Source organism: Phytophthora ramorum (assembly GCF_020800215.1).
Source record: "Phytophthora ramorum isolate Pr-102 chromosome Unknown Phyram_PR-102_s0012, whole genome shotgun sequence".
Lineage (NCBI taxonomy): Eukaryota > Oomycota > Peronosporomycetes > Peronosporales > Peronosporaceae > Phytophthora > Phytophthora ramorum.
The window spans coordinates 1,241,034-1,262,969 of record NW_027150658.1 but is presented as its reverse complement, the minus strand read 5'-3'; the positions used below and the strand labels follow the sequence as shown (position 1 = coordinate 1,262,969).

At 51.1% G+C, this 21,936-nt stretch overlaps 5 protein-coding genes across 5 annotated transcripts; 1 reads left to right on the top strand and 4 right to left on the bottom strand.

The window, feature by feature from the left end:
• Nucleotides 1-15: 15 nt before the first annotated feature.
• KRP23_11644 (uncharacterized protein) lies at nucleotides 16-3,568 on the bottom strand (the record flags this gene model as incomplete). The annotated part of the gene is made up of 2 exons (XM_067882211.1): nucleotides 16-378; nucleotides 1,331-3,568. 2 exons carry the CDS (start codon nucleotides 3,566-3,568, stop codon nucleotides 16-18), a joined length of 2,601 nt encoding a protein of 866 aa, XP_067740481.1.
• A 224-nt stretch (nucleotides 3,569-3,792) lies between these two features.
• KRP23_11643 (uncharacterized protein) lies at nucleotides 3,793-7,523 on the bottom strand (the record flags this gene model as incomplete). The annotated part of the gene is made up of 7 exons (XM_067882209.1): nucleotides 3,793-5,846; nucleotides 5,917-6,038; nucleotides 6,160-6,357; nucleotides 6,421-6,592; nucleotides 6,662-7,147; nucleotides 7,215-7,387; nucleotides 7,471-7,523. The coding sequence occupies 7 exons, from the start codon at nucleotides 7,521-7,523 to the stop codon at nucleotides 3,793-3,795; spliced, it is 3,258 nt and encodes a 1,085-aa protein (XP_067740480.1).
• Nucleotides 7,524-14,957: 7,434 nt separating this feature from the next.
• On the bottom strand, nucleotides 14,958-17,048 carry KRP23_11642 (Cytosolic carboxypeptidase-like protein 5; the record flags this gene model as incomplete). Its single annotated transcript, XM_067882208.1, has 1 exon — nucleotides 14,958-17,048. One exon carries the CDS (start codon nucleotides 17,046-17,048, stop codon nucleotides 14,958-14,960), a length of 2,091 nt encoding a protein of 696 aa, XP_067740479.1.
• Nucleotides 17,049-17,196: 148 nt separating this feature from the next.
• On the top strand, nucleotides 17,197-20,211 carry KRP23_11641 (Cullin-4; the record flags this gene model as incomplete). Its single annotated transcript, XM_067882207.1, has 6 exons — nucleotides 17,197-17,214; nucleotides 17,452-17,550; nucleotides 17,699-18,003; nucleotides 18,073-19,240; nucleotides 19,320-19,393; nucleotides 19,455-20,211. 6 exons carry the CDS (start codon nucleotides 17,197-17,199, stop codon nucleotides 20,209-20,211), a joined length of 2,421 nt encoding a protein of 806 aa, XP_067740478.1.
• A 174-nt stretch (nucleotides 20,212-20,385) lies between these two features.
• On the bottom strand, nucleotides 20,386-21,530 carry KRP23_11640 (TATA-box-binding protein; the record flags this gene model as incomplete). Its single annotated transcript, XM_067882206.1, has 7 exons — nucleotides 20,386-20,538; nucleotides 20,625-20,726; nucleotides 20,795-20,914; nucleotides 21,001-21,072; nucleotides 21,132-21,200; nucleotides 21,273-21,360; nucleotides 21,433-21,530. 7 exons carry the CDS (start codon nucleotides 21,528-21,530, stop codon nucleotides 20,386-20,388), a joined length of 702 nt encoding a protein of 233 aa, XP_067740477.1.
• Nucleotides 21,531-21,936: the final 406 nt, after the last annotated feature.

Below are 21,936 nucleotides of genomic sequence, written 5' to 3'. Positions count from 1 at the left end.
TGCTTCATTCCACCCCTAGTGCTTCTTGGCGTGTTGACCCTCGCCGAACAGGTGCTCCGCCTGATTGTCCTTCTTGGCGGCAGCGTGTTGAGTCTTGGGCTGTCCCTGCTTGGCGAGAAAGTCCTCGGCGGCTTCCGTGGCCTTGTCGACCGTCGACTTGTCCTTCTTCTCCACGTAGCCAGGTTCTCCCCTCTTGGCCACGCGCTTCTGCGCGTACTCGACCGCCTTGTCCTTGGCGTGATACTTCTCGGCGTATCCCTGGGCCTTGGAGAACATCGAGTCGCTCGACTTGTTCTGCTTGCTGCTGCTCGAGTCTCCGCCCGACGCCGCCTGCTTGGCCTTATTGAAGTAATCCATGCTGATAAATCGACTACCTTGCTGCGTGTCGAAAGCCGAACTGACGTTGGACTCACAGCCTCTTTCGCGAGGCGGCGTCGCATACCAGGAAATGATGGATTCTCAATAACGAGTCCAAGTGCACATTTGGCGGAAGATTCCATTCCTGCCTGCCTTGCTGGGAGTGTGGCAACCTCCGGCTACTTCCTCCTCCAGTTTTGGCCGAGCCGTGGTCTCCACCTTGAGCCCTCGCGTGGTGGCCCCCGCCACCTTGGATCTTGCTCTCTCTCATCGATCTACCTGCCAGCCAGTCTATGATACAGGCATTTGCTTAACCAACAACGCAAGAGCACGAGTGCCCCAAGGCAAAATTCATTCGCTAGGTTAGTGCCATACTGGCACGCCTACTGCACTTGACAACGACACTTCGCTTCGCTGCATTCCTCTTCCTACAGTGCCTGCCTTCTCCGTCAGCAGCAAAGCACGAGCGCCTCGAGTTTTTCACGCGACGCCAGCACACGCCGGACTTTAGCCCTTCGCACGCGACGAGTGATACACTGGATTATTGGGATTCATTTGGTTAGAGCGGTTGTCAGCCGACGCTTTTGACGCCCCGGAGCTGCCGCCTCCTTTGGATCCAGACCCACTCGATCCGCTGCCCTTCGAACCGCCACCTCCGCCTTTGCCCATTGTCCGCTTCTTGGCTGTGTACGCCAAATTCGATTGTGAGCTTCAGGCTTTGGCCTCGGTCTTCCCCAAGTTGAAGCTTCGACTGATTATTGTCGACCGGTTCTGGGACGTAACTCTTCTTCTCGTCGAAAGAATGAAGTGAATATGCGCGTTATGCACGTTTCTGCTATGGTCTTCCTGTGCGCTCGTGGCTGGAGCACTAACACGATGAGGCAGAGAAGCTGTTGCCGTTTTACTTCGATTCCACTTAGTAGTTTATAATGCACACCTCGCGAGAAATTTGCCTTGCTGCATATCGAAAAACCCGGCTGATTAGATGTTCTCCTAGACGTTGGCTCTCGCCAGAGCGAAGCACACTGATGAGCGCAAGCTTGCATGCGGTCGACAGCCCCACTGCAAGTTGCTCATTGTTGTGCATCATAAAGCTTTTCATGAAGCGTGCGTAGAAGTCGCCTTCGATGTAGAGTTTCAAGTACTCGAGCGTGGAGTTTGTGTCCAGCATCTGCGCGAACGCCTCCATCATCTTGTCGTAGTCCGCAAGTGCACTATCAATGTCTTGAATGCGGAGTTTTCCGATGCATAGCTCGCGTAGATGCCGCGCAGCCTCACGGTCAGGATCGCTGAGGACCTGTGCGAATTCTGCCAGACTCGCTGCACTTACACGAAAGTGCTCGATTGAGAGTGACTCAATCTGGCAATACCCGACGTCGTACCCGTGTGTGAAAGCGAACATATCGTCAACTTGAGCGCCATTGAGCTGCAACTTTCTGAGACTTGGGCACGAGCGAAGAATGGATCCCAGTCCCTGCTCGCGCAATATGTTCGTATGCAGCGAAAGGCTGACCAGGTCGTGGCCGATAAGCTGGAAAAGCTGGGTGAATATTTTGTCGGTAGAGCTCTTTGCCACTTGAGCAACAAGACTCAGCTCACTGATGCCACTCCAGTCTTCTGAATGTGTAGCGGAGGTATAGCGTCCGTATGCAGTGTCTGGATGCACCCAGCACTTGCCATATCCGGGAACAAGAATTTCCAGCCAATCTTCCTCGTCTCCACTCGTTTTAGTGTCAATGGTTTCGCCGTTGCTAGCGTTCATGATCACAAAGTCGGCATCTCGCTCGAGAACCACCGAAGCTTGAAGCCATTCATCTTGACTGCACAGAGGCTCAAGGTACACGACGGTGCCTTTGTGAAGCCGTAGCATGTCATCACCAGCTGCAGTACTGCCACTCCACTCCTGTTGATTTTTCGATGATTTATCCTCTTCGTCTTCTGATAGTACCATGCGTTGATGGGCCTCATGCTCCGCCCACAGCGGATCAAGCAGTTCCCGTGCAGGTTTGTGCGCGTTTACAATGGAAGCAATAGCTGCAACGTCGTCAGCGAGAAGCTGCGGCTCCGTGATGGCCAGCTTGTTCACCGATGACTTCTCGCTGCTAGGGGTGAATAGGGCGAAAGCTAACCATTTCCACTTCACTTCTCGAGCACGCTGTGCATCTTGAACGAAGGCAGACTCCAGCACGAGTTCTTTCACACCCGTCGCCCCACGCAAAGCCGAGCACAGCGCTGCAAATCGACGGTCATCAATATCCACGTCGTTAATCACCAACGTCTCTACAGGACTCCACGGCGTCCCATCGTCATCCTGTGGCTCCTGAGCAAATGTCGACGAAAACAACTGGGATCGCGGGCCTCCGCCGGCGATAGCCAGCAAACAGTCTGCCAATGGTTGGCGGGGACACTCATCTTCCGATAGAAAGTCGGTCGCTTTCAGTGGCAACTGCAAACACGACACCTTAGCTCCTAGCAGCACCAGCTCCTTCAATGCTCTTGCCACCGACTCGTTCAATTCAAAGTCCCGTAAATTCAGCTGCAGGGCTTCGAACACGAACGGCCAAAGTTTACTGCCACTTCCGTGAATGTCACCACTTCTTTCTTGATTGTCGGCAGTATCTGCAACATTCTCCTTCTCCACTTCACTACTTGTAGACATCACTTCATGGAGGACTCGTTGCACGCTCTGTAGATACTGTTGGAGCCCCACAGAATTTATATCTCGCGGAGCGAAATGCAGACAGAATGGAATGTCAACTTTAGACAAACTTGTCCTCATTTTCTTCTCGGCGATGCTCTCCACCTCCTCTTTCGTCAGCAGGAAATCTTCACTCGGCGGCGCGCCATCCCATGCTAGCAACGCTTTGCACACGGCCTCGGGCCACAGCAACGAGCGACTTGTGTGGTCGTCCAACACGAAGATCACCCGAAGTTTCGACATGTTGAAGGTTCCTTCCACGCCACATTTGTCACGCAAAATGTCACAGAACGCGGCCGCATCGACTGCTGCCACAAGCGAAAGTAAACCCAGCGTCTCTCGGATCTTGGGCAGCAGGTCGGAGCTGGCGTTGCGCTGATGCTTGGGCAGCGCCACCAGCAGCCAATGGTAGGCGAGCAAGTCGTTCTTGACGGTGCTGTGCAGCGGCTCCTGGAGCTGCAGACGCCCGCGTACCCAGCGACACCAAGGGAAGAGCACGCGCCACGAGTCCATGGCCCGAATAAGATATTATCTGAGATGGCGCCAAGTGATCCGATTGGCAGATTTAGTTTCGGCCAATGGCGAGGAGGCAAGTACGTCAGTGAATCTGATACGCTTCAGCTTTTTGATTGGGAAGCAAATCGCTTGCATGAAAAGGTGTATCGGAGTAAGCTTTGAAACTATTACTTGAAGTGGACTCACGTATACTATTAGAATAGCAGGCATCCCTGCACTACCTATGAAGCAACAACGATCTCTTCCATGAGGGTCAGGTTCCTGGCAATACCTTCGGCGCCACTGACAAGGCAATTCAGCAACAGCAACTCCTCCATTGTAACTCGCTTGAATCGGTGACCTTCCATGAGCCACTCCACATACGCAGACTTCATTTGAGCGGCGATATCGCTCGTTGTGAAGTCCTCAACGTTCAGCACATCGTGATTGCGTCGAATGGGCGAAGTCATCACGGTTGAAGCTCGCTTCATGTAACCAGACTTCTTCTTCGGTGTATTCTGCGCAGAAGACACAGCGCTCAGAATCCGACCATCTTTCTTCGGCGTGTTGGTGTCGAACATGCTGCCTGTGATGTTCGCCATGCCAGTTCCGTTGGATGAGGTGATGCTGCAGCTCGCTCGAGACGCGCGCGATGCCACACGACTGTCCTCGTTGATGCTAGACAGGGCCTGCTTCAGAGCTGTTGCCTTGGGCTTTCGACGGTGGTACACCTCCACTTCGAGTTTGAGACCGTCCTCCAGAGCAGCCATGAACTCTTCAAAAGATACCTTGCCACTGCAATCCTTGTCCACGATTTCCATGAAATCCGCGACGTACTTGGTGATCTCGTCCTGCTTCACTGCACCGGACTGAACAAAAATCATCTCAAGCATAACCGCCACTTCGTCCGCATCGATTTCACCGCTGCAATCCTTGTCAGCTACACGGAACGCTTCCTTCATCTGCATGAAGATGGCCGTCTGATCCGGGTCCGAGTACAGGAACGATTCTCCGAACAGCATTTGCAGCGTGTTGAAAGTGTCTCCCACAGACGACAAAAACTGGTTGCTCGCCTCTTGCCACCTTGAGTGAGTTGTGTGTCCACCGTTCGTGTCGAACACGCGCGCGCTCTCGGTGCCCACGTCGCGAATGTCGACCGAGTTCGTCTGGGCTAGGTTCTGCTTCACGCGGTAGTTGTACCAGCGAACGAGCTTAAACAGCAAATTGTTGTTGTTGAGCAAGCGGTCCATGCTGTCTAGCACAGATTCGTACTTTTGTTTCGAAAACGCGGGTCGCCACATCTGCGGCTCAGCTTCCGCCTCCTTCAATAGCGCTCGCTGCTCGACAATTTGCGCTGGAATTTGAACTTGTAGAATGTCACGAACCTCTTCTATCGTTTCCTCACTCATTTGTCCAGAGCTCGAAAGGTGGTGACCAAAAAGGATCTCGAAAGCCTTCTGCTGAAGTTTGAGTGTTTGCTGAATATTCTTGCGCAGTAAGCTGGTGGCGCTCTCGGGGCACATCGCCATTTCCACCACGATAAACAGCACCAGACCTACTGAAGTCTGTGCGAGACTCGAGTACGAACTGATCGCAATTGTCGACGAACTGTCCGAGCTGTTGGAGTAGCACACATCCGTTTGGCGAAGTAAAACTCCCGCGGCAATGAAAGCCGACACCACACCAGCGTACGAACTGTAGCCCTCGACAAATTTCACGTACATGGACAGCGTAACCCAGACGAAGAGCACCAAATCCGACAGGAACACATTCAGGAACTGGGGGTCGCAAATTTGGGAAATGAAGAACTGGAATACCGACGGCACGACACTTCCGGCTACGACACCTCCCACACGATTCACCGTGACGCTAAAACTACCTCCGATATGATTACCCATCACGTAGGCCACAGCGGCAGGTGTGGTGTTGCTGAAGCCGTAGAGGTACACGGCCATGAAGATGCCGACGACGATGGCAACCGACACTCGAGCAGCTTCCAGAATTTTTGCGCGAGTGTAACGATGCGTCGCGAAGAAATCCTTGATCGACGATGTAATGAAAGACCTTGCACGACGGCCACCATGGAAGTCCTTCTTGTTGTGCGTCCCCTGGTACTCGATCAGCGTGCTGCAGAATGAGTTGAGGGAAAACAGGAACAGGTTCAGCGGCACATTGCCCTCAACATCCTTGATTTTGACTTTCTGCGATTGGAGCAGGCGGATCTGAGCCTCTCGGTAGTGGCGAAGTGTACTTTCCATTTGGTGTTGCAGCGTATCCATCGCCTTAAGATCAAGCTCTGCATTTCAAAATACACATCTGAGTGAGAAACTAGGATATAAATATCCGAAAATCACGATAATACGTACGCTCAGTGGAGGCGTGAATTTCTCCCGAAATTTCGTTCAGCAGGTCCCCGGATCGCATCTGGATGACATAAATCTCACGCTGAAGAACCTTCATGTACATGCAGGTGGTCGTACTGCTCGAGCTGCATGGCGTTGTTTAGGGATCGCAACTCGGCAATCAGCGATCCAATAAGACGAACGTAGCCTTTCGTGACTGAGCGATTGAATTTGAAGAAGAAGTGAAAGCCGAAAAGCTGCTCCCACCACACGTTATCCAGCAACGCAATCATCCTCCGGTGGCGCGCCAACGCCGCATCAAACTTACGCTGAAGCTTGAGCTTCAGGAAATTCATGTGATCCACATTCTTGTTCTTGAAGCAGTACGAGTCCACAATGACATTGAGCAGATCCAAAACATCCCCTGACGCATCCTTTGTTTCATCGCGCAGCTTGGCGATGGCACTGTGCGAAACAATATAGGTTAGAAAAAAATGACAATACATCCGAGGTGAAAATAGTACTTACAAGATTGGGTACGGGATAAACATGATGAGAAGCGAAATGAGAGTGCCGACAAAGCCCACAAGGAAATACATCGCCAGGTTGTTCAGGATGTTGCTGGTCTGGAAGTAGCTGTCGTTGGTTTCCTTAAGCTTCGTCGAGTCTAGCGGATCCGTGGGGTTGATGATTGTCAGCGCTACAGACCACAAAATAATATTTCGTTAGGCGAAACTCGAATCCGTGATCCAACACATGATCAACATACTGAAGTAAAGGTTGTTGGCCAACGCGAACTTCTTGGTGTTGCTCTCCAGCGGCAGCAGTAGAATGACGACGGTGAAGATCACCATCCACGGCAGCACAGCGTAGAAGTTGTGCGAGTTGACGTAGTAGTCATTCGAGCCGAACGACATTTTTTTCGAGATCAAGACATAGCCATCATACGACTCATTGAACGTGCGCACATCAACGAACGAGAAGAGCAGGAGGTTGTACACAAGCGCCATACCCACACCGTAAAACGCCTGGCAGACTTGAGTCAGCGTCGCACCGACGTTTTTGCCCGCGGAGAAGATGACAGCCACAGCACAGTAGCTGAGACCGCCCAGATAGTACCATTCGGGGAAGAAGAACCACTTCTTGTCGTGCTCCATGGATGGATCGTAGTCCGGGTCACGCGTCTGGATGAACGAGGCGATGATCACACCGCAGGCAACTCGGAGCGAAAGCTCGGCGTTGAAACGGAACTCGGCTGTTGAAGCATCAAGCGTACCAATTAGAGGCGGCTCTACGAATTGAGAGCAAGTATCGGCACTCACACGAAAACATGTTCGCCTTCGTCGACTTTTTCTGGTTCTTGTCGACATCGATGTGCAGATTGGCGCCTTTGTCGTTAAAGTCCTCGCTGCCGATGGTGCCCGTGCGAAGACGCACATGAGGAGGGCTGGCCATTTCGTCGTAGCCCTCATCGTTCAACGGGACCACGGTAATCCTAGAAGCAAAATGAAGACGGGTATTAATTCACGACCTACGCGACGATAGAACGCCAGGCCAACAAAGACAAGAATCACGCACTCTTTATCGCCCGTTGAGATGTTGAGCTGTCGCTTGTTGATGCTTTCTGGCATGCTTTTGGCCGATTGCCTCGACATGCAAGGAGCGTCTACTCTCGCGCTGTCAAACGCCTCCGATCCGTGCACGATGCCTTGCCACCGTCCAGCAAAATCCAAAAGTGCCGTGATCTCAAGAGCGGCAAATCGAGTACCGTGTTCAGACGCCTCTCTCTGACGCTGTCTCGCTCTCGGATGCCGCGCAAGAAATGCGACGGAAGAGGATGCGAGTTTTGCTGACTCTTGTGATCCCCTCGCCACCATTCATCCACGCGCTTTGCACATGGCGGAGTCGCACCATGTGACTTGCCCTACACGCACACAGATGGCCAAGTCGCCACCAACGTCAGCCAGCTGGCTCGGTTTGCATTTTCATGCCGAGCGGGTGCATTTTCGTATTCGAAGGCGGAAGACAATGGCAAAAACTAGTGTACACGTTGTAGTATTTCTATATGCAGTGTCAAGGCTCGTCTCCCCGATAACTGCGTTGAGACAGACCAATTTTCGGTGAGCATTGTCACTTCGCGCGTGCTATCGTTAGCAAGATTTAGTCGAAAGCGAGCCGCGTTATATCGCTCCGATCCTCGTCTTTCCAGCGCAAAAATTGATCTGTGGCGTCTCCAGCACCGCAATTGATTCTTTCGGCCCGTTACCGCCGCGCTGAGCATCTGGTACAGCCCACTGAAGCGCGGGTATCAAAGCGTTCGTCTCAATAGGTGCCATCTGCCCCGCTAGATCCGGATCTGCCGCTTGTGCACCACCACACCCGTCAGTGTCGCAGAGCGCGCCACGGGCTCAGCACGCACGGACGCTAGTCAACCTTCTACAGTCAAGTCCTCGAAGATGATACCAAGTTATTAATAGCGGTGAATCTCGCAAAGCCTGATAATTCCAGTGACGCAAGACGCTCTCGATCATGTGATCGAGCAACTGAGCGAGCTGGCGGGCGTTCCTGCCTGTACATGTATAATGATTTACATGTGGTCCGGCAACGCGGCCGTGTGACTCACATTGTGCTACGTGTAGGCACTGCCTGTTTGAAATGTCCAATATGGGAAAGCGGTGTGGCATCAATGCACCTACCAACGCTGTACTAACGCAAGAGCCGAGATGCAGGCCGTCCAACGGCACTGGTAGAAGAGTGCTTACACCAATGTACACCGTTCACTCTGATTAGTCGTGCCGTGACACCTCGCACAGCAATATTCTACTGAAGAGTTCTCGCAATGATGCCTCAAAGTACCGTAAAACTTATATCGAAAGGCACCCCTCTAGGCGACGGTCCTAAAAACTCAACCTATCAAATCGCTCTATTTTGGTCATCTATCATGTCATGTCCAAAGCCACAACGAATAAATTACCACCAGACAATTCGTTACACCACGAACGTGGCCATTCATCGGCACCTCATTCCTCGAGCACATGGACAGTAACGCATGGCGCGAGAAGGCCGCCCCGGTAACAAAGTACTACATTACATAAATTTCGTGCTAATATAAATTACGAGCATGGTGATTGTCATTTATTTGTACATGACTTTACCCATGGCGCGGGCATCCCTGGTGCTGCAAGGGGTGCCTTTCGATAATATGTTTACGGTAAAATACGAACAAAATAGGTGAAAGTGAATCCCTCTGCGGGGGTGCCAGTGTTGCTGTTGAATGAGTCAAGCATGGTGCGTCCGGCACGCAGTGATCGAGTCGTGTTGGCGAGTAGGAGACGGATGAGGTGGACTTCGTCATCGGACAGGAAAATTTCCAGGACCTTGAGTTTCTGCCTTTCGATGGTGTCGAATGCTCTGGAGCGGTCGATGCCGAGGATGTGGATGCTGTCACAGTAGCGTTGCGCGTACACACATAGCCAGTGATGGGTCTATACTGTTGCGATTTTTCCAGAAGCCGCTCTGCCGCGTCGACAGTGTTAATGGTTGGCGGGAAGTAGAGCAGACTGAAGATGGAGTAGTAGATGTCAAAAGACGAAGTGAGTGATATAATAGTGAAAGGAGTTAGGAAGCTGTCTGAGGGATAGCGTAGCGATGACAGGTCTACAAGCCAGGCATGCAACAACTCTGGTGTCCGCTATGGTATAGTGAATACCATAGTTATCGGTTTAAAGGGGTCCTATTACTACTTACTATCAAGTCCAAGAGTAGCCATGGTATTGTGTACCACTATGTGGAGAAGTATACAGACAACGACAGTGAAATCCGTACCCCCACTGAATTATACTGTATTCGCCATACAAAGTAGACGGGACAACTGGACAAAAAATTCCGTACCCCTAAGTTATTTGTGCTTTATGATTGGTAAAAAGAATGTATTTCTATCCTATCATTGGGCAACAGGATATCTCGGAATAGCTTTTTCAAAACTAAACGAGCAACACAGTGCTCACTAATGTCTTTCCATGCTAAAATGGTGCGCTTGACCGCAGCAAGTCTCTTTTGCTGCGCGGTGCGTGCACCATTATTGTTTTCAGACAGCCACCCGGCTGTCAGATTCTTCTTGAGCGGACCCATAACCCCAACATCAAGAGGCTGACAGACGGATGTGCTGTTTGATGGAACAGGACACACAAGTGCTGAGGTAGCCTCCGCTAGCACAATCGGTCCTCCTTTCGACACATGGGAGTCGAAGTTGTCGAGAAGGAGGACAGAAGGAGATTCTATTTCAATTTTAAACAAACTTTCAATATAAAACTTCCAAACAGTTGCGTCCATCCACTTCTTCCCTTGAGGGCCCAAATTTTGTGGGGTGGATTGTCAAAATAAATGGCCGTTTCGTCGACATTGTAGATAGCATTCCTTGGAAAATGGCTATGTTCATTCCAAAACTTGACCGCAAATTTTAAATGCATCTGCTGCAATAAAGATTCATTTTGCTTGGCATACTGTGGCTTTTGCGTTGAAAACCCGTGTCTAAACAAAAGTTAATACACCAATTTTGTCAGAATAAGTTGTTAAATATTCGAAAATAATTGATGGTTACCGCTGTGCAAACCGCTGACACAAGCGCATCAGTGCATTCACACGTCTTTCGTCACTTGATTTCGATGCTAGATACGCATCTAACCAAGCGTGGTGCTCTTGTTTTATATACTCTATCATCTTTTCTGTGCACAAATACTTTACGAATAATACGTTAGTACTATTAGCAAATTACTTAAGCCATACTATTTTGCGTTACCTCTTCTTCGCGACGCACATCTTTCATGTCGGTCACCATCTCGTGTGCGAAAGGTATGATGCTCTTTGCCCCCTGTCCTGTTAGCGTCTTACTTGTCTGTGGCCCCTCGAAGTTGGTTATATCCTTTTCTTGCCTCCTCCAATCGTGAAGTGTTGTCAACGGGATGTCAAACTTGTGTAAGATGCTTTAGGAGCCATGGTGCCCCGCCCCGCAATGGCGAAATGCACGAGTGGGGGAACAGATTGACGTGCTGTCCATTAATTATCTAGGCCGTTGGTTGGATAAGAATATTTTAAATTGAATACTTCTTATGTTCAATACTTCAGAGAAAACTACCTCCTCTGGTTGGAAATGATCACAGGGAGTCTGTATTCCAGACTCGAGGTTTTGGTAACTGTGGCATTTTATAAAAAAAAATGAAAGTATTCGATGTTGAAATATGCAGTGTTGCGGCAGGTTCAGTGACCGAAAAATGACACACTGGCGCTATTACTCGATACCAGGAACTTGATGGCCTCATTGTAGACATCCTGATCACACCCAAGCGACTCTGGGAGTCTTCCCTCTTTTCGAAGCTTAGCCTTCCCAATGTGAGGAAGCTTATACTGATTACCTCCAGCGCTCTTCAGAATGCAAAGCATGCAGCTCTGTAGCGAGAGAAAAATACTGTCTGCCTTATCTCTGCTCAACTCATTGAACGCTTCCTCAACCGCAGTAATGCGGGCCTTATTACCATGAATCGGTGACCGATACTGGATCGTTTGCAGCGACGCAAACAGGCCCAGATCGAGGACGTTCATATCCGGGGAGTTGGGAGGCTGGAACATCAAACGGATATTTCAGTCCCCTTCTGTACCAGCCGCCACGATATCTGGGTCAGCGACTGGTACGTGTGGCTTCGCGTTGTCTTGTCGGACGAATATAATTTCGTGGCGATATCGTCGAGGCCACTTCGATTTGATTGCCGGAAAAACGTGCGTGAGTAGATATTTCTTGTAGACATCTCTGTCAACTGTGTCGATATTGCGTGTGCAAATGGTTCCCTTCGGTCTGTTCGCGCTGCTTCGCTGGGCGACGTACTCCTCCGTGAACGACCAGATCCCAATTTTGCCGTCCCAATACGCCTTGCGATGAGAGTCAATTCTAGAGAGCAACCAGACATATTAAATATAACTTTATAAAAATCAAATGTGAGAGGACTCATCGGGGACGAGCCTGAGCCGCCTGAAACATGGTCTTGGGGATGAAACGCTTGCTCTTGCGGCTCCGCTGCGGTGCATCCTCGCCCTCTAGAAGCAGGTATGATCGTTTGTCGCGGTCAGCGTAAAACCATTTCTTATCAACGTGCACAATGTTATACATAGGCTCAAAATTCATCGTTGTTTCGTCGATAAACGACAGCACATGCCCAACACGCTGGAGCTTGTTGGCTGCCGTCAGCGACGGTTTTATAAGCCCCGTGTGGCGCGATAATATCCCCTCTTTGACGGCTTCGCGGATCTGGTGTCGCGACACCCCCGACACGACCGCTGCACGTCGCTCAACGGACCGATCGTCCACAGACACAGTAGCCAGCTTTGCGAGGGTTTCGCCTCGGCCCTTCCGCTTTCTTCCGCTCTGCTGCCGAATCTAGCTGGCCGACTCACCTCCAGGGAGATCACCCGCCACGGTTTCACAGTACCGTGCCCCAATTGTGCTTACAGTCGTTGGATTACGCCCAAACGTCGCACCGACTTTTACATATGCACCTTGCTTCAGTTTTCCGTCGTTGCTTATTTTCAGGAGCTCGTCGATGATGGCATTGCGTTCTCTGTCTGTAAGGTTAGGTAGGCCCATTGCTGCGGGATGAGAAAATGAAAAGTGCGAGTGTGGCGGTGTACGCAGCAAAAGCAGTTCGGAGACCTGTCAGAAAAATGAATGGCTCGGGCATCAGTGGGACGTTTGTGCCGAAACGAGTGGCGTTCGAATGCTGCAAAACCAGAGCTTGAATTGGATCCAATCAGAACCGATCGAACGCAAAAATTGATGTAGTTAATGGTAAAAATGTCCCAATCCTGTGATCATTTCGAACCAGAGGAAGTAAAGACGAAGGGAGGCTGTACGGTACAGACAACGACAGTGAAATCCGTTCCCCCATAAAAATCCGCACCTCCGAAATGGGACCTACAAAGACAAGTATAAAAACAAGAATAAGGCAGCCAATTTAAAAGCAGGGCGACTCCCTATTGTCGAAGATTCACTGTCGAGGAAGCCCCGAGTTAGCTGATCCAATATTGGTTCCGGTTATTTCGCAGCCGTGGAAAGAAGGACATTGAGGTACGCCATGATGAGAATCAGGACGACAGGCTGAGAGGGGCCAGCGACGTCGCCAGTGAAGGCTCCGGCGGGGACGCGCAGGTGAAGTAGGATGAAGAATCGCACGGCAGCCGTCATTAGGGAAAAGAAGAAGGCCAGATCTGCGATTCGGGGAGAGCTTGCAGCCGCAGGGATTGAACTAGGCGATAGTGCGAGTACTATGGCAGGGGGTACTGCAGGCGAAACAATGGAGGACGGCGACGTTGCAGCCAGTTGATCGGGCTAGCTCGTTGTCTCTGGTAAGTGACGTCACTTGCATGGGGGGAAAGTACCGAACATGTTAGTAGCACCGCCGAGTCAATTACAGTTAGTAACACCGCTTAGTCAGTTACAGTTAGTGGCACCGTCGAATCTGTTACAGTTAGTAACAGAGCTGCTTCGCCGATGAGGTATTACCGTATTTACGGCACCAACTACGGGTCCAATCGCACTACTGTGAATGCTGAGTATGCAACGACGAAGCAGACCTGGCACATTGCGCGCCATATAGAGCACCGCAACACGGTTCGTGGGGATGAGTACCACGTACTGTGGATCAGTCGCATAGATGAAGTAATCGTTGGTACCAACGCACTTGGGAGCTAAGGCAGCCGCTAATTGACGACGATTTTCGTCAAGAGGTCGAGTTAGTGGATCGGTGGAAAACCTCAAGTGTTCAACGTTTCGACGAGTTTTGTAAGAGCGACTCTTTTGGTGTTCACACGATTGCAGCGGATATGTCCGGCTTATGCCTTTTTAATGTGCTCAAGTATGCGGCGCAGTTACCTGGGCGACCGGACATTGTTACTTCAAGTGACATTGATGCGTTTGTTGCTGCCGAGTTGGTTGGTTACGGCATGGACTTAACGCAAGGGATATCGTGGAAGTTGTCCACGGTCTTCTTGCGTCAAGTACGGGACGCAGGTCGCGATTTCCTGTACCGACCTAAGGCAAACTGCAATTTCACGATCACAGGTCGACGTGGAGCCTGAGCCTAGAGCAAGTGGATTTTTGACGAAGGCATCTGCCTGTGTGCGGCATACAACCACAAAATCTTTGGACATGCGTTTAATGTTGGCGCCCAAGGCAACGTGCGTCTCATTTTCGACCAAGATGATGGCGAGCCTGTCCAGTCTGCTCATTGGATCAATTTCGTTGCGTTTATCCACCTGATCATTTCCCCGTAGGCAAGTGATAGGAGTCGGTAGAGGTTTCAGCAGGTTTTGTTTAATCGATAATGGAACTCCCTAGAAAATTGTGTTGACTTATGCATGGTTGGGAGTCTTGAATTCGGTGCAGGACCAGGGAAACCTCAGTGAGGAGAAACCCTTTGTTGCGAACAAAATATAAAACCCAGTGGGAAAAAAATAAATAAAGAACATTAATGAGTAGGCACGCTTCAAGCATTAGCATTATACTCGTATACTACGCTCTGCTTCAGTTTTGTCGCGCTTGCCAGATAATTTTGACCAATGATATCACTTAATTAGCACTGTCGTCAAACTATCTTACGAATGCTCGACACAAGTGATTGGATGCTCCGCTGTATACGAGCTACAATTCACTGCCAGAAGCTGGCATAGGCTCTTGGTTAGACATGATGAAAGTAGTAGCCGCTAAATCGCATCCCGTGCGCTCTGTAGAACACCTGGTATTCTTTGCGTACGGCCGTTCGCCTTCTTCAGGATCTTGCTTGAGGTGGACATGGCTGAAAAACAAGTCCGGGATGCGAAGGTATTTTTAGCCGCTTTTTAGTCTAGAATGCTGGAGTATACGCATGCTCGAGCTGGGGGTTGGCTCTACCGTTGAGAACCCTGAAATTAGTAGAGAAGTTAGTACTATTAATTCAAATTGCCAAAGCCAGATAGTACTACAAAGTCGCTGGCTGGGAAAGATATGCTTAGTCTTAGTCTTAGCACTAAGCATATTAGTACTAACGGCTACTAATAGGTACACTACTATCAAACCCTGAACGCTGCACTTTAACATTGACTTGCTGCTTGACAACCTGCCGGGGTTGCTGCTTGCTGATCTTGCTGGGTTTTGCAGAAGCTCTGCCTTCGCCAGGAATTGTGGCCTTGATTTCTGCTAGAAGGTTCTTTCGAATGCCATCCTGAGACCGAAACGGAGACTCCTCCAGCCGCTGTCCCCCGCCAGGTAGCTCAAACAAGTCCAGAAGCGCGATGAGCGCGCCCATGCCAACGTCCTTCCACTCTGCAGGCGAGTATTTGAGGTAGAGTCGAGTGCCGCTGGTTGGCGCTGTCTGGCGCGGCATCCGCAAATTGTCGGGTTGGGCACGTTTTGGGCCCTTCGAGCTGAAGCAGCGCTTTGCTGGGCCTGCATTGGACAGTGCTACTACTGCCAGAGATGACGACGATGGCATCAGTGAAGAAGCACGGAGGTTGCGACGCCCTTCGTTGTAATTGCACTCGATAGTGTACACGTGCGTGAGCCCAGTAGCGCGATACAGAGCCACGCGGCTGGAGCCTTGGCGCGATGTAGTAGCATTGTTGTTGTCTCGGAGATCGTGCCGCGCCATATTGTCCTTGTCGAACAAGCACGCCATGTAATCGAAGAATGGCGTGTGGATCCCTACTAGCCGGGCGTAGAGCTGGGTCTGCACTTGACGAGCAATAGCTGTCTCCATCGCTTCGCTGTTCGTTTCAACGATTGTTTCCGGGAGATGATTGTTGCCAAAGATGAAGCAGCCACGACGATTGGCATGGGCGTGCAGGTCAAGGTAGACCACATTCTTCTGCGCAAAGACAGAATCAGCACCTCCGTAGTCGTCGACGACTTCAAGAAGAAGTTCCTTCAGAGCAAACACGGACGGAGCTAACTCACGCTGAGGGTCCTCATACACTCGGTTCAAGTTCACGCCGCGAGTATCGGTACGATAAAAGCCATGGCAGACACCATCGGGATTCAGCATCGGAATGATCTTGAAAACAAAGTGCCGTCGCAATGCGATGGCAATCTCGTCAGTGGGGTGGAGCAGCAGCTGGAGCATGCCATCAAGCATAAAGTTGGCCGGCGTTTCTCCAGAATGCACACGCGCAGAGATGACGACCATTTTCTTCTGCTTCGGGTCGAAACAACGTGCACTTTTAAGCGAAGAGCACTGGCTGCTTTGAGGCGTATCTTGCCGCCGATCCGGGGGTCCTCTACTCGTTAAGATACCGCCATGAGAAGAAATCGTTACTAAATCCACGCGCAAACCTTCAAGTGATCGCGTCAGAAGCTCGCGATGGTAGTAAACGTTCTCCGGTATCGCCGTGATGGTCTCCGATGCTGGCAAAGCCTCTGGTCTCGCAAACCTTTTGTCCAAAGCTGCAAGTTCCTCTTGCACCCTCGTGTACGTGAACGGGTAGCAGAAAGCAAACCTCACTCGCTCTCTTGCAAACTTGAATCGGTACGTGAACGACACGCGAATTCTCAACTCCTTTTTCACGTCGGCAGATTTCGACGTTGCATTCCCCGCTCCCCTAATCAAATTCGCCTGCGGACCGTTCGCTTCCTGGCCGCTTTCCCCTAGCATGCTGTCCCCCATTTCCACTGTGAATTTTTCAAAACTAAGCGGGGTAGGCAGTCTCGCCCACCGTTTCTCGTCCTGAAAAACACAAGAAGACGTGGTATTCGCTGTCTCCTCCTCCTTCACTTCGACCGAGCTGTACATGACGGTGTAGCCGTTCTTGAACAGCCCCCGCTGCGGATTCAGATTGGCCAGAACCAGGTGTAGATCCTGCAATTGCTTGGTATCCTTTTCGGTGTCAGCTCCCCCTCGTTCTACTTCGAAGTAAAACCACGTAGAATACCCCGTGGAGAGCCCGAACGCCGCTGCATCTTCCGCCACTTTGATGCTGAACGCCCCCGACGGCATCAGCTGCACATTTGCCATGTTGCCGCCATCGAAGCGGGAGGAAAAGCGCAGCCCGCGGTCGGGAAATGAATACTCGCTCTTGCCCGGGCCCGTGGTCGCCACGCGAAGCAGAACCGAAGCCTCGTCATGCTCGCGAGTGGACATGTTGCTGAGATTCAGGGGTTTCGATGTCTACTGGGATAGTTCAACTTGCTTTGAAAAATGGGACAGAATTGGATACCATAAAGGCGCGCATAATTTTAAAGTTGGCCAGGCTTCGTGAAGTAGCTGGAGCTCCAACACATGCAGCACGATGAGCATACCTTCGCATGTACCTATGCGCCTCCTTCCCTAGCGCTTGGCCTTCATAATCATCTGCTCCGCGCCATCTCTGTTTCGCATACAGAGATCCCTCATTTAATGTAAGCGCACCTCGTCGTTTCGATATCCCGTTATTTCTGATTATTGATTAAAAATAATCCAGTACAGATCACCTGCACATCTCTAATCCCTCCGAAATCGATTCATATTTCCACTTGCTCTGATTTAGAGGGACATCTGTACTTAGTTTACACATTTAACACTAATTATAATCAATCTGCTCAAATCCGGCATCATTTTGGGAAGGGACAAGACTCGATCGAAGTGTTGGCCAATCTCGCCCAAGGTGCGTCTCCCTCTCCTCTGCGCGCGGTTCCCCGTGAATCCCGCCGCGAGCTCCCCACTTGCATCTCCTCCCCCCACTTGCCGTCATCTTTTTCTGCTCGAAAACCCGCCTTTTGACGCTGCATGTGCCCAATTTCCCACCCCTACAGACCACAACTCGCTCCACGACTCCCATGGCGTCTACAGGCTTCGCGTCCAATGGTCACACAGGCTTCGGCCGCAAGCAGGAGCGTAGCAGCAGCGGCTCAGGGCTCAAACTAGGCGCCAAGAAGAAGAAGATGACCATCAAACCCTTTAAAGTGACGCCCAAGCTGCCGGAATCCTTCGAGGAGGACACATGGAAGGCGCTGGAGGCCGCCGTGCACTCGGTGCATGCCAAGCAGATGTCAGCGCTTAGCAGGGAGGAGCTTTATCGCTCAGTGGAGGACATGTGCACGTGGAAGATGGCTGCCAGGTAGTGGCAAAAGGCTTTAGAGCTTGATCTTGTTTTTTTACTAATTGTGCTGCTGGTTGGTGTTTGCAGACTGTATACGAGACTGGAAGAAACGTGTGCGGTGCATATTCGTGAAAGAGTGGAGGATCTGGTGCAGTATACCGGCGGAGATATGAATTTGTTCCTGGAGGCAGTGCACAGGTTGTGGGAGGATCATTGTGAGGATATGCTGGTGATCCGCACCATCTTCCTCTACTTGGACCGCACGTACGTGATGCAGACGCCTCACATCGCGTCGATCTGGGACATGGGGCTCAACGTGGTGCGCGACAACTTGGTGCAGCGTCAGAGCCTGGAGACCAAGCTGATTGACGCGTTGTTGGAGCTCGTGGAGAACGAACGCAAGGGCGAGGCGATTAACCGCAGCTACCTCTACAACTTGCTGCGGATGCTGCTGTCGCTGCATTTGTATCACGCCGACTTTGAGACCCCGTTCTTGATGGCGTCAGAGAGGTTTTATCTGCAGGAAGGTGCCACGACTGTCGAGTCCGCGAGTGTGCCTCAGTTCCTGGTGCACGTCGAGAAGCGTCTGCATGAAGAAAATGAACGTGTGAATCACTATCTGGATGCCTCTACGAAGAAGCAGCTGATTTCGGTGGTTGAAAACAAGTTGCTGAAGCCGCATGTTGTTACATTGCTGGAGCGCGGCTTTGAAACGCTCATGGAAGAAGGTCGGATCGAGGACCTGAAGCGGATGTACGCGCTTTTGGCCCGTGTGGATGCAATCAACGACTTGAAGACGGCTTTCTCGGGCTACATTCAGAAGAATGTGTCAAAGTTGGTGATGGATGACAAGCAAGAGAAAACCTTTGTGGAGAAGGTTCTCAAGCTTAAGGCTGATTTGGATGCGGTGCTGAGCGACTCGTTCCAGTCGAACACAGACTTCTCGTTCGCCATGAAGTCTGCCATGGAGAATGCGATCAACGTCCGTGCCAACCGCCCTGCTGAACTCGTTGCAAAGTTTGTCGACTCTAAACTGCGAACTGGCAACAAGGGCGGCTCTGAAGCAGAGGTGGAGAGCATTTTGGATCGCGTTATGGTTATTTTCCGGTACATTCAAGGCAAGGACGTGTTTGAAGCCTTCTACAAGAAAGATCTTGCAAAACGCCTGCTTGTGGGCAAGAGCGCTTCGTTTGACCTGGAAAAGCTCATGTTGTCAAAGTTGAAGACCGAGTGCGGTAGCTCCTTCACGAACAAGGTAAGAGAGCAATTCTGCTACATGGTGTTCAACCCGGGAGTGCGATACTGACGTTTTTTTTTTTCCTTCTCGTTTGCAGCTCGAGGGGATGTTCAAGGATATCGATCTGTCACAAAACGTGATGACTCAGTTCCAGCAGCACGCTGCGAGCAGGTACGCTGCACTCTTGTCTTCTGTAACGATAAACATAGCTTGACGAGTTTGTTGTGTGTAGGCACGCGCTGGAGACTCTACACGGAAACCGTGGTATTCCTGATATGCAAGTCCAAGTTTTGACAACAGGGTTCTGGCCACCGTACGCCGCTGTTGAAATCAATCTGCCGGCTGCACTAGTTCCGTTGAAGGAGATTTTTGACAAGTTCTACTCGTCCAAGTACCAAGGTCGCCAGCTTCAGTGGCAGCACTCCCTCGCCCAGTGTGTGGTGAAGGCTACCTTCCCGTCAGGCAAAAAAGAGCTGGTGGTCTCGCTGTACCAGACTGTGGTGTTATTGTGCTTCAACGGAGCTGATGAGTTGGCCTTCAAAGAGATCAAAGAGCAAACGCGCATCGAGGATGGAGAGCTTCGACGGACGTTGCAATCGCTTGCGTGCGGTAAAACGCGCGTGCTGCAGAAGGTGCCGAAGGGTAAGGATGTGAATGACAGCGACTCGTTCGTGTTCAACGCCCAGTTCACGAACCAGTTCATCCGCATCAAGATCAACTCGATCCAGATGAAGGAGACCAAGAAGGAGAACGAAGACACTCACGAGCGCGTGTTCAGGGACCGCCAGTACCAGGTGGATGCTGCTATTGTGCGCATCATGAAGGCTCGCAAGAAACTTTCGCACGCGCTGCTGATGACGGAGATCTTCTCGCAGGTCCGTTTCCCCGCGAAGGCTGCCGACATCAAGCGCCGCATCGAGAGCCTCATCGACCGCGAGTATCTCGAGCGAGACTCCAGCAACGCACAGATGTACAACTATTTAGCGTGAGCTATTTTTTAGCCAACCTGATTGAGACTGAAAGTTGCAGGCGTGCTCGCTCGAAGCGTGTGAATGGCATGGAGAGCGATCTTTGAACTCTGCTTTGCAGTGCTGGCCAGCGAGTTGGCGGTAAGCGTAGTGCGCAGTCGCAGATAATTGTAAGTTGGGTCTATTTGCTCGCAGTTAAATAGGGGCAGATTCTGCTACCCATCGGTCTTCGTCGCTCATCGATTCGTCTTCTTGCTCGTCCTCATCGTCGGAGCTGTCTTCTCGCAGTCGGTATTGAAGTAGTGCCGGGAAGATTTTGCCCAGAGCTTTTTCACCCTCAGCGGGGGACTGATGCAGCAACACATCGATAAAAGACAGAGCAACACAAGAAGTCAGCCATAGCAATTCACCGCAACCGTCCAGCAGCGTCTCACCTCGCATCCAGTGATCACAATTTTACCAGATATAAAAATTAACAACGTGCACTTGGGGTGCATCATGCGGTAAATAAGCCCTGGAAACATCTCCGGTTCATACTGCATCGGCAAAGGTATACGCACGTTAGCCTCAAACGCAGTAGGCCCCGTAACGAGCAGCAACGTACCGTGCAGAAGCGAATGTGGTCTCTCGCCAAGCCTTCCAGGCGAACTCTAAACCGAACGTCCGTTGACCCCACCACATTGCGAACAGTGAAGGGGCTAGAATCGCTCGGAAAAGATACTTTCTGCAACGTCCAACAGGCAACCATAGACGCACAATTCCATCAGCAAACGCCAGCCAGCAGTCTCAGAACACAACTTCAATAACGACCTTCAAGATGGAGATCAGCTTGTCTGCAGCCAGTTTTGCGTTCTCTACACTTGTAGCCCCTATCACCACAAACTACATAGCCATTCAGCTCGATAAACTCTGTTTGGTGAACCATGCAGACACCTGGGCACCTTTCCGCTCTTGTAGATCAGCACCGTCGCCTTTGGCGCCTGGAAGCGCATCACCAACGCGTTGAAACTCTGCATTCACCACAAAAAGTGAGCGCAATTGAACAATAAATGCAGTAATTTAATAACGCCATTGCCACCTACTCTTGGGGCATAGTCCGTATTGCGCACCAAGAGAGCGAGCTGCTGGATGTCGACTCGGTCATTGACGAAGCCGCTGCCGAGCACGTTCCTGCAAGTATTGCGGCGAGAAAAGTTTGATTTTGACAGTAGAGAGTTGAACAGCCGTAGTGGCAGCACGTACACTACGCGGTAGGCCACGCCTTCCTCTGCGAGCCGCGTGGGCGACCACACCGAGGCGTCGTCCTCGTCCTCGCTGCTGCTCCAATTGCTCATGCTCATGGCGATTGAAAAGTGCGCGCTAATTGGCTGGATTTGATTATACGTCATACGATTGGCTATAATAGATATATCGCTCCTGCTGCAATGGCTGACGAGGATGAGGTGCCAATGCCGTCACTGGGGACTGGAGCACCAGCGATACCACAGCCGCAGCTAGGAACGTCTCCATGCCTTCCACGCGGCCTGTCACCGTCATATCCATCACCACTTGCAAAGCACCATGCTTTAACGAGACCTTTGCGTACGAGACCTTTCTGTTCGTCAAGCGAGTCTTGCATGAAGTCCTGCTTCACATCAACTATCCTGTGCATGTACTGAAAACGCTCCACTCCACTCCTTGAGCGCAAGGAAATGTCAAACGAATCGCGTCGCGTCGGGCGAAAGGGCGGAAAGCAAATCCATGCAT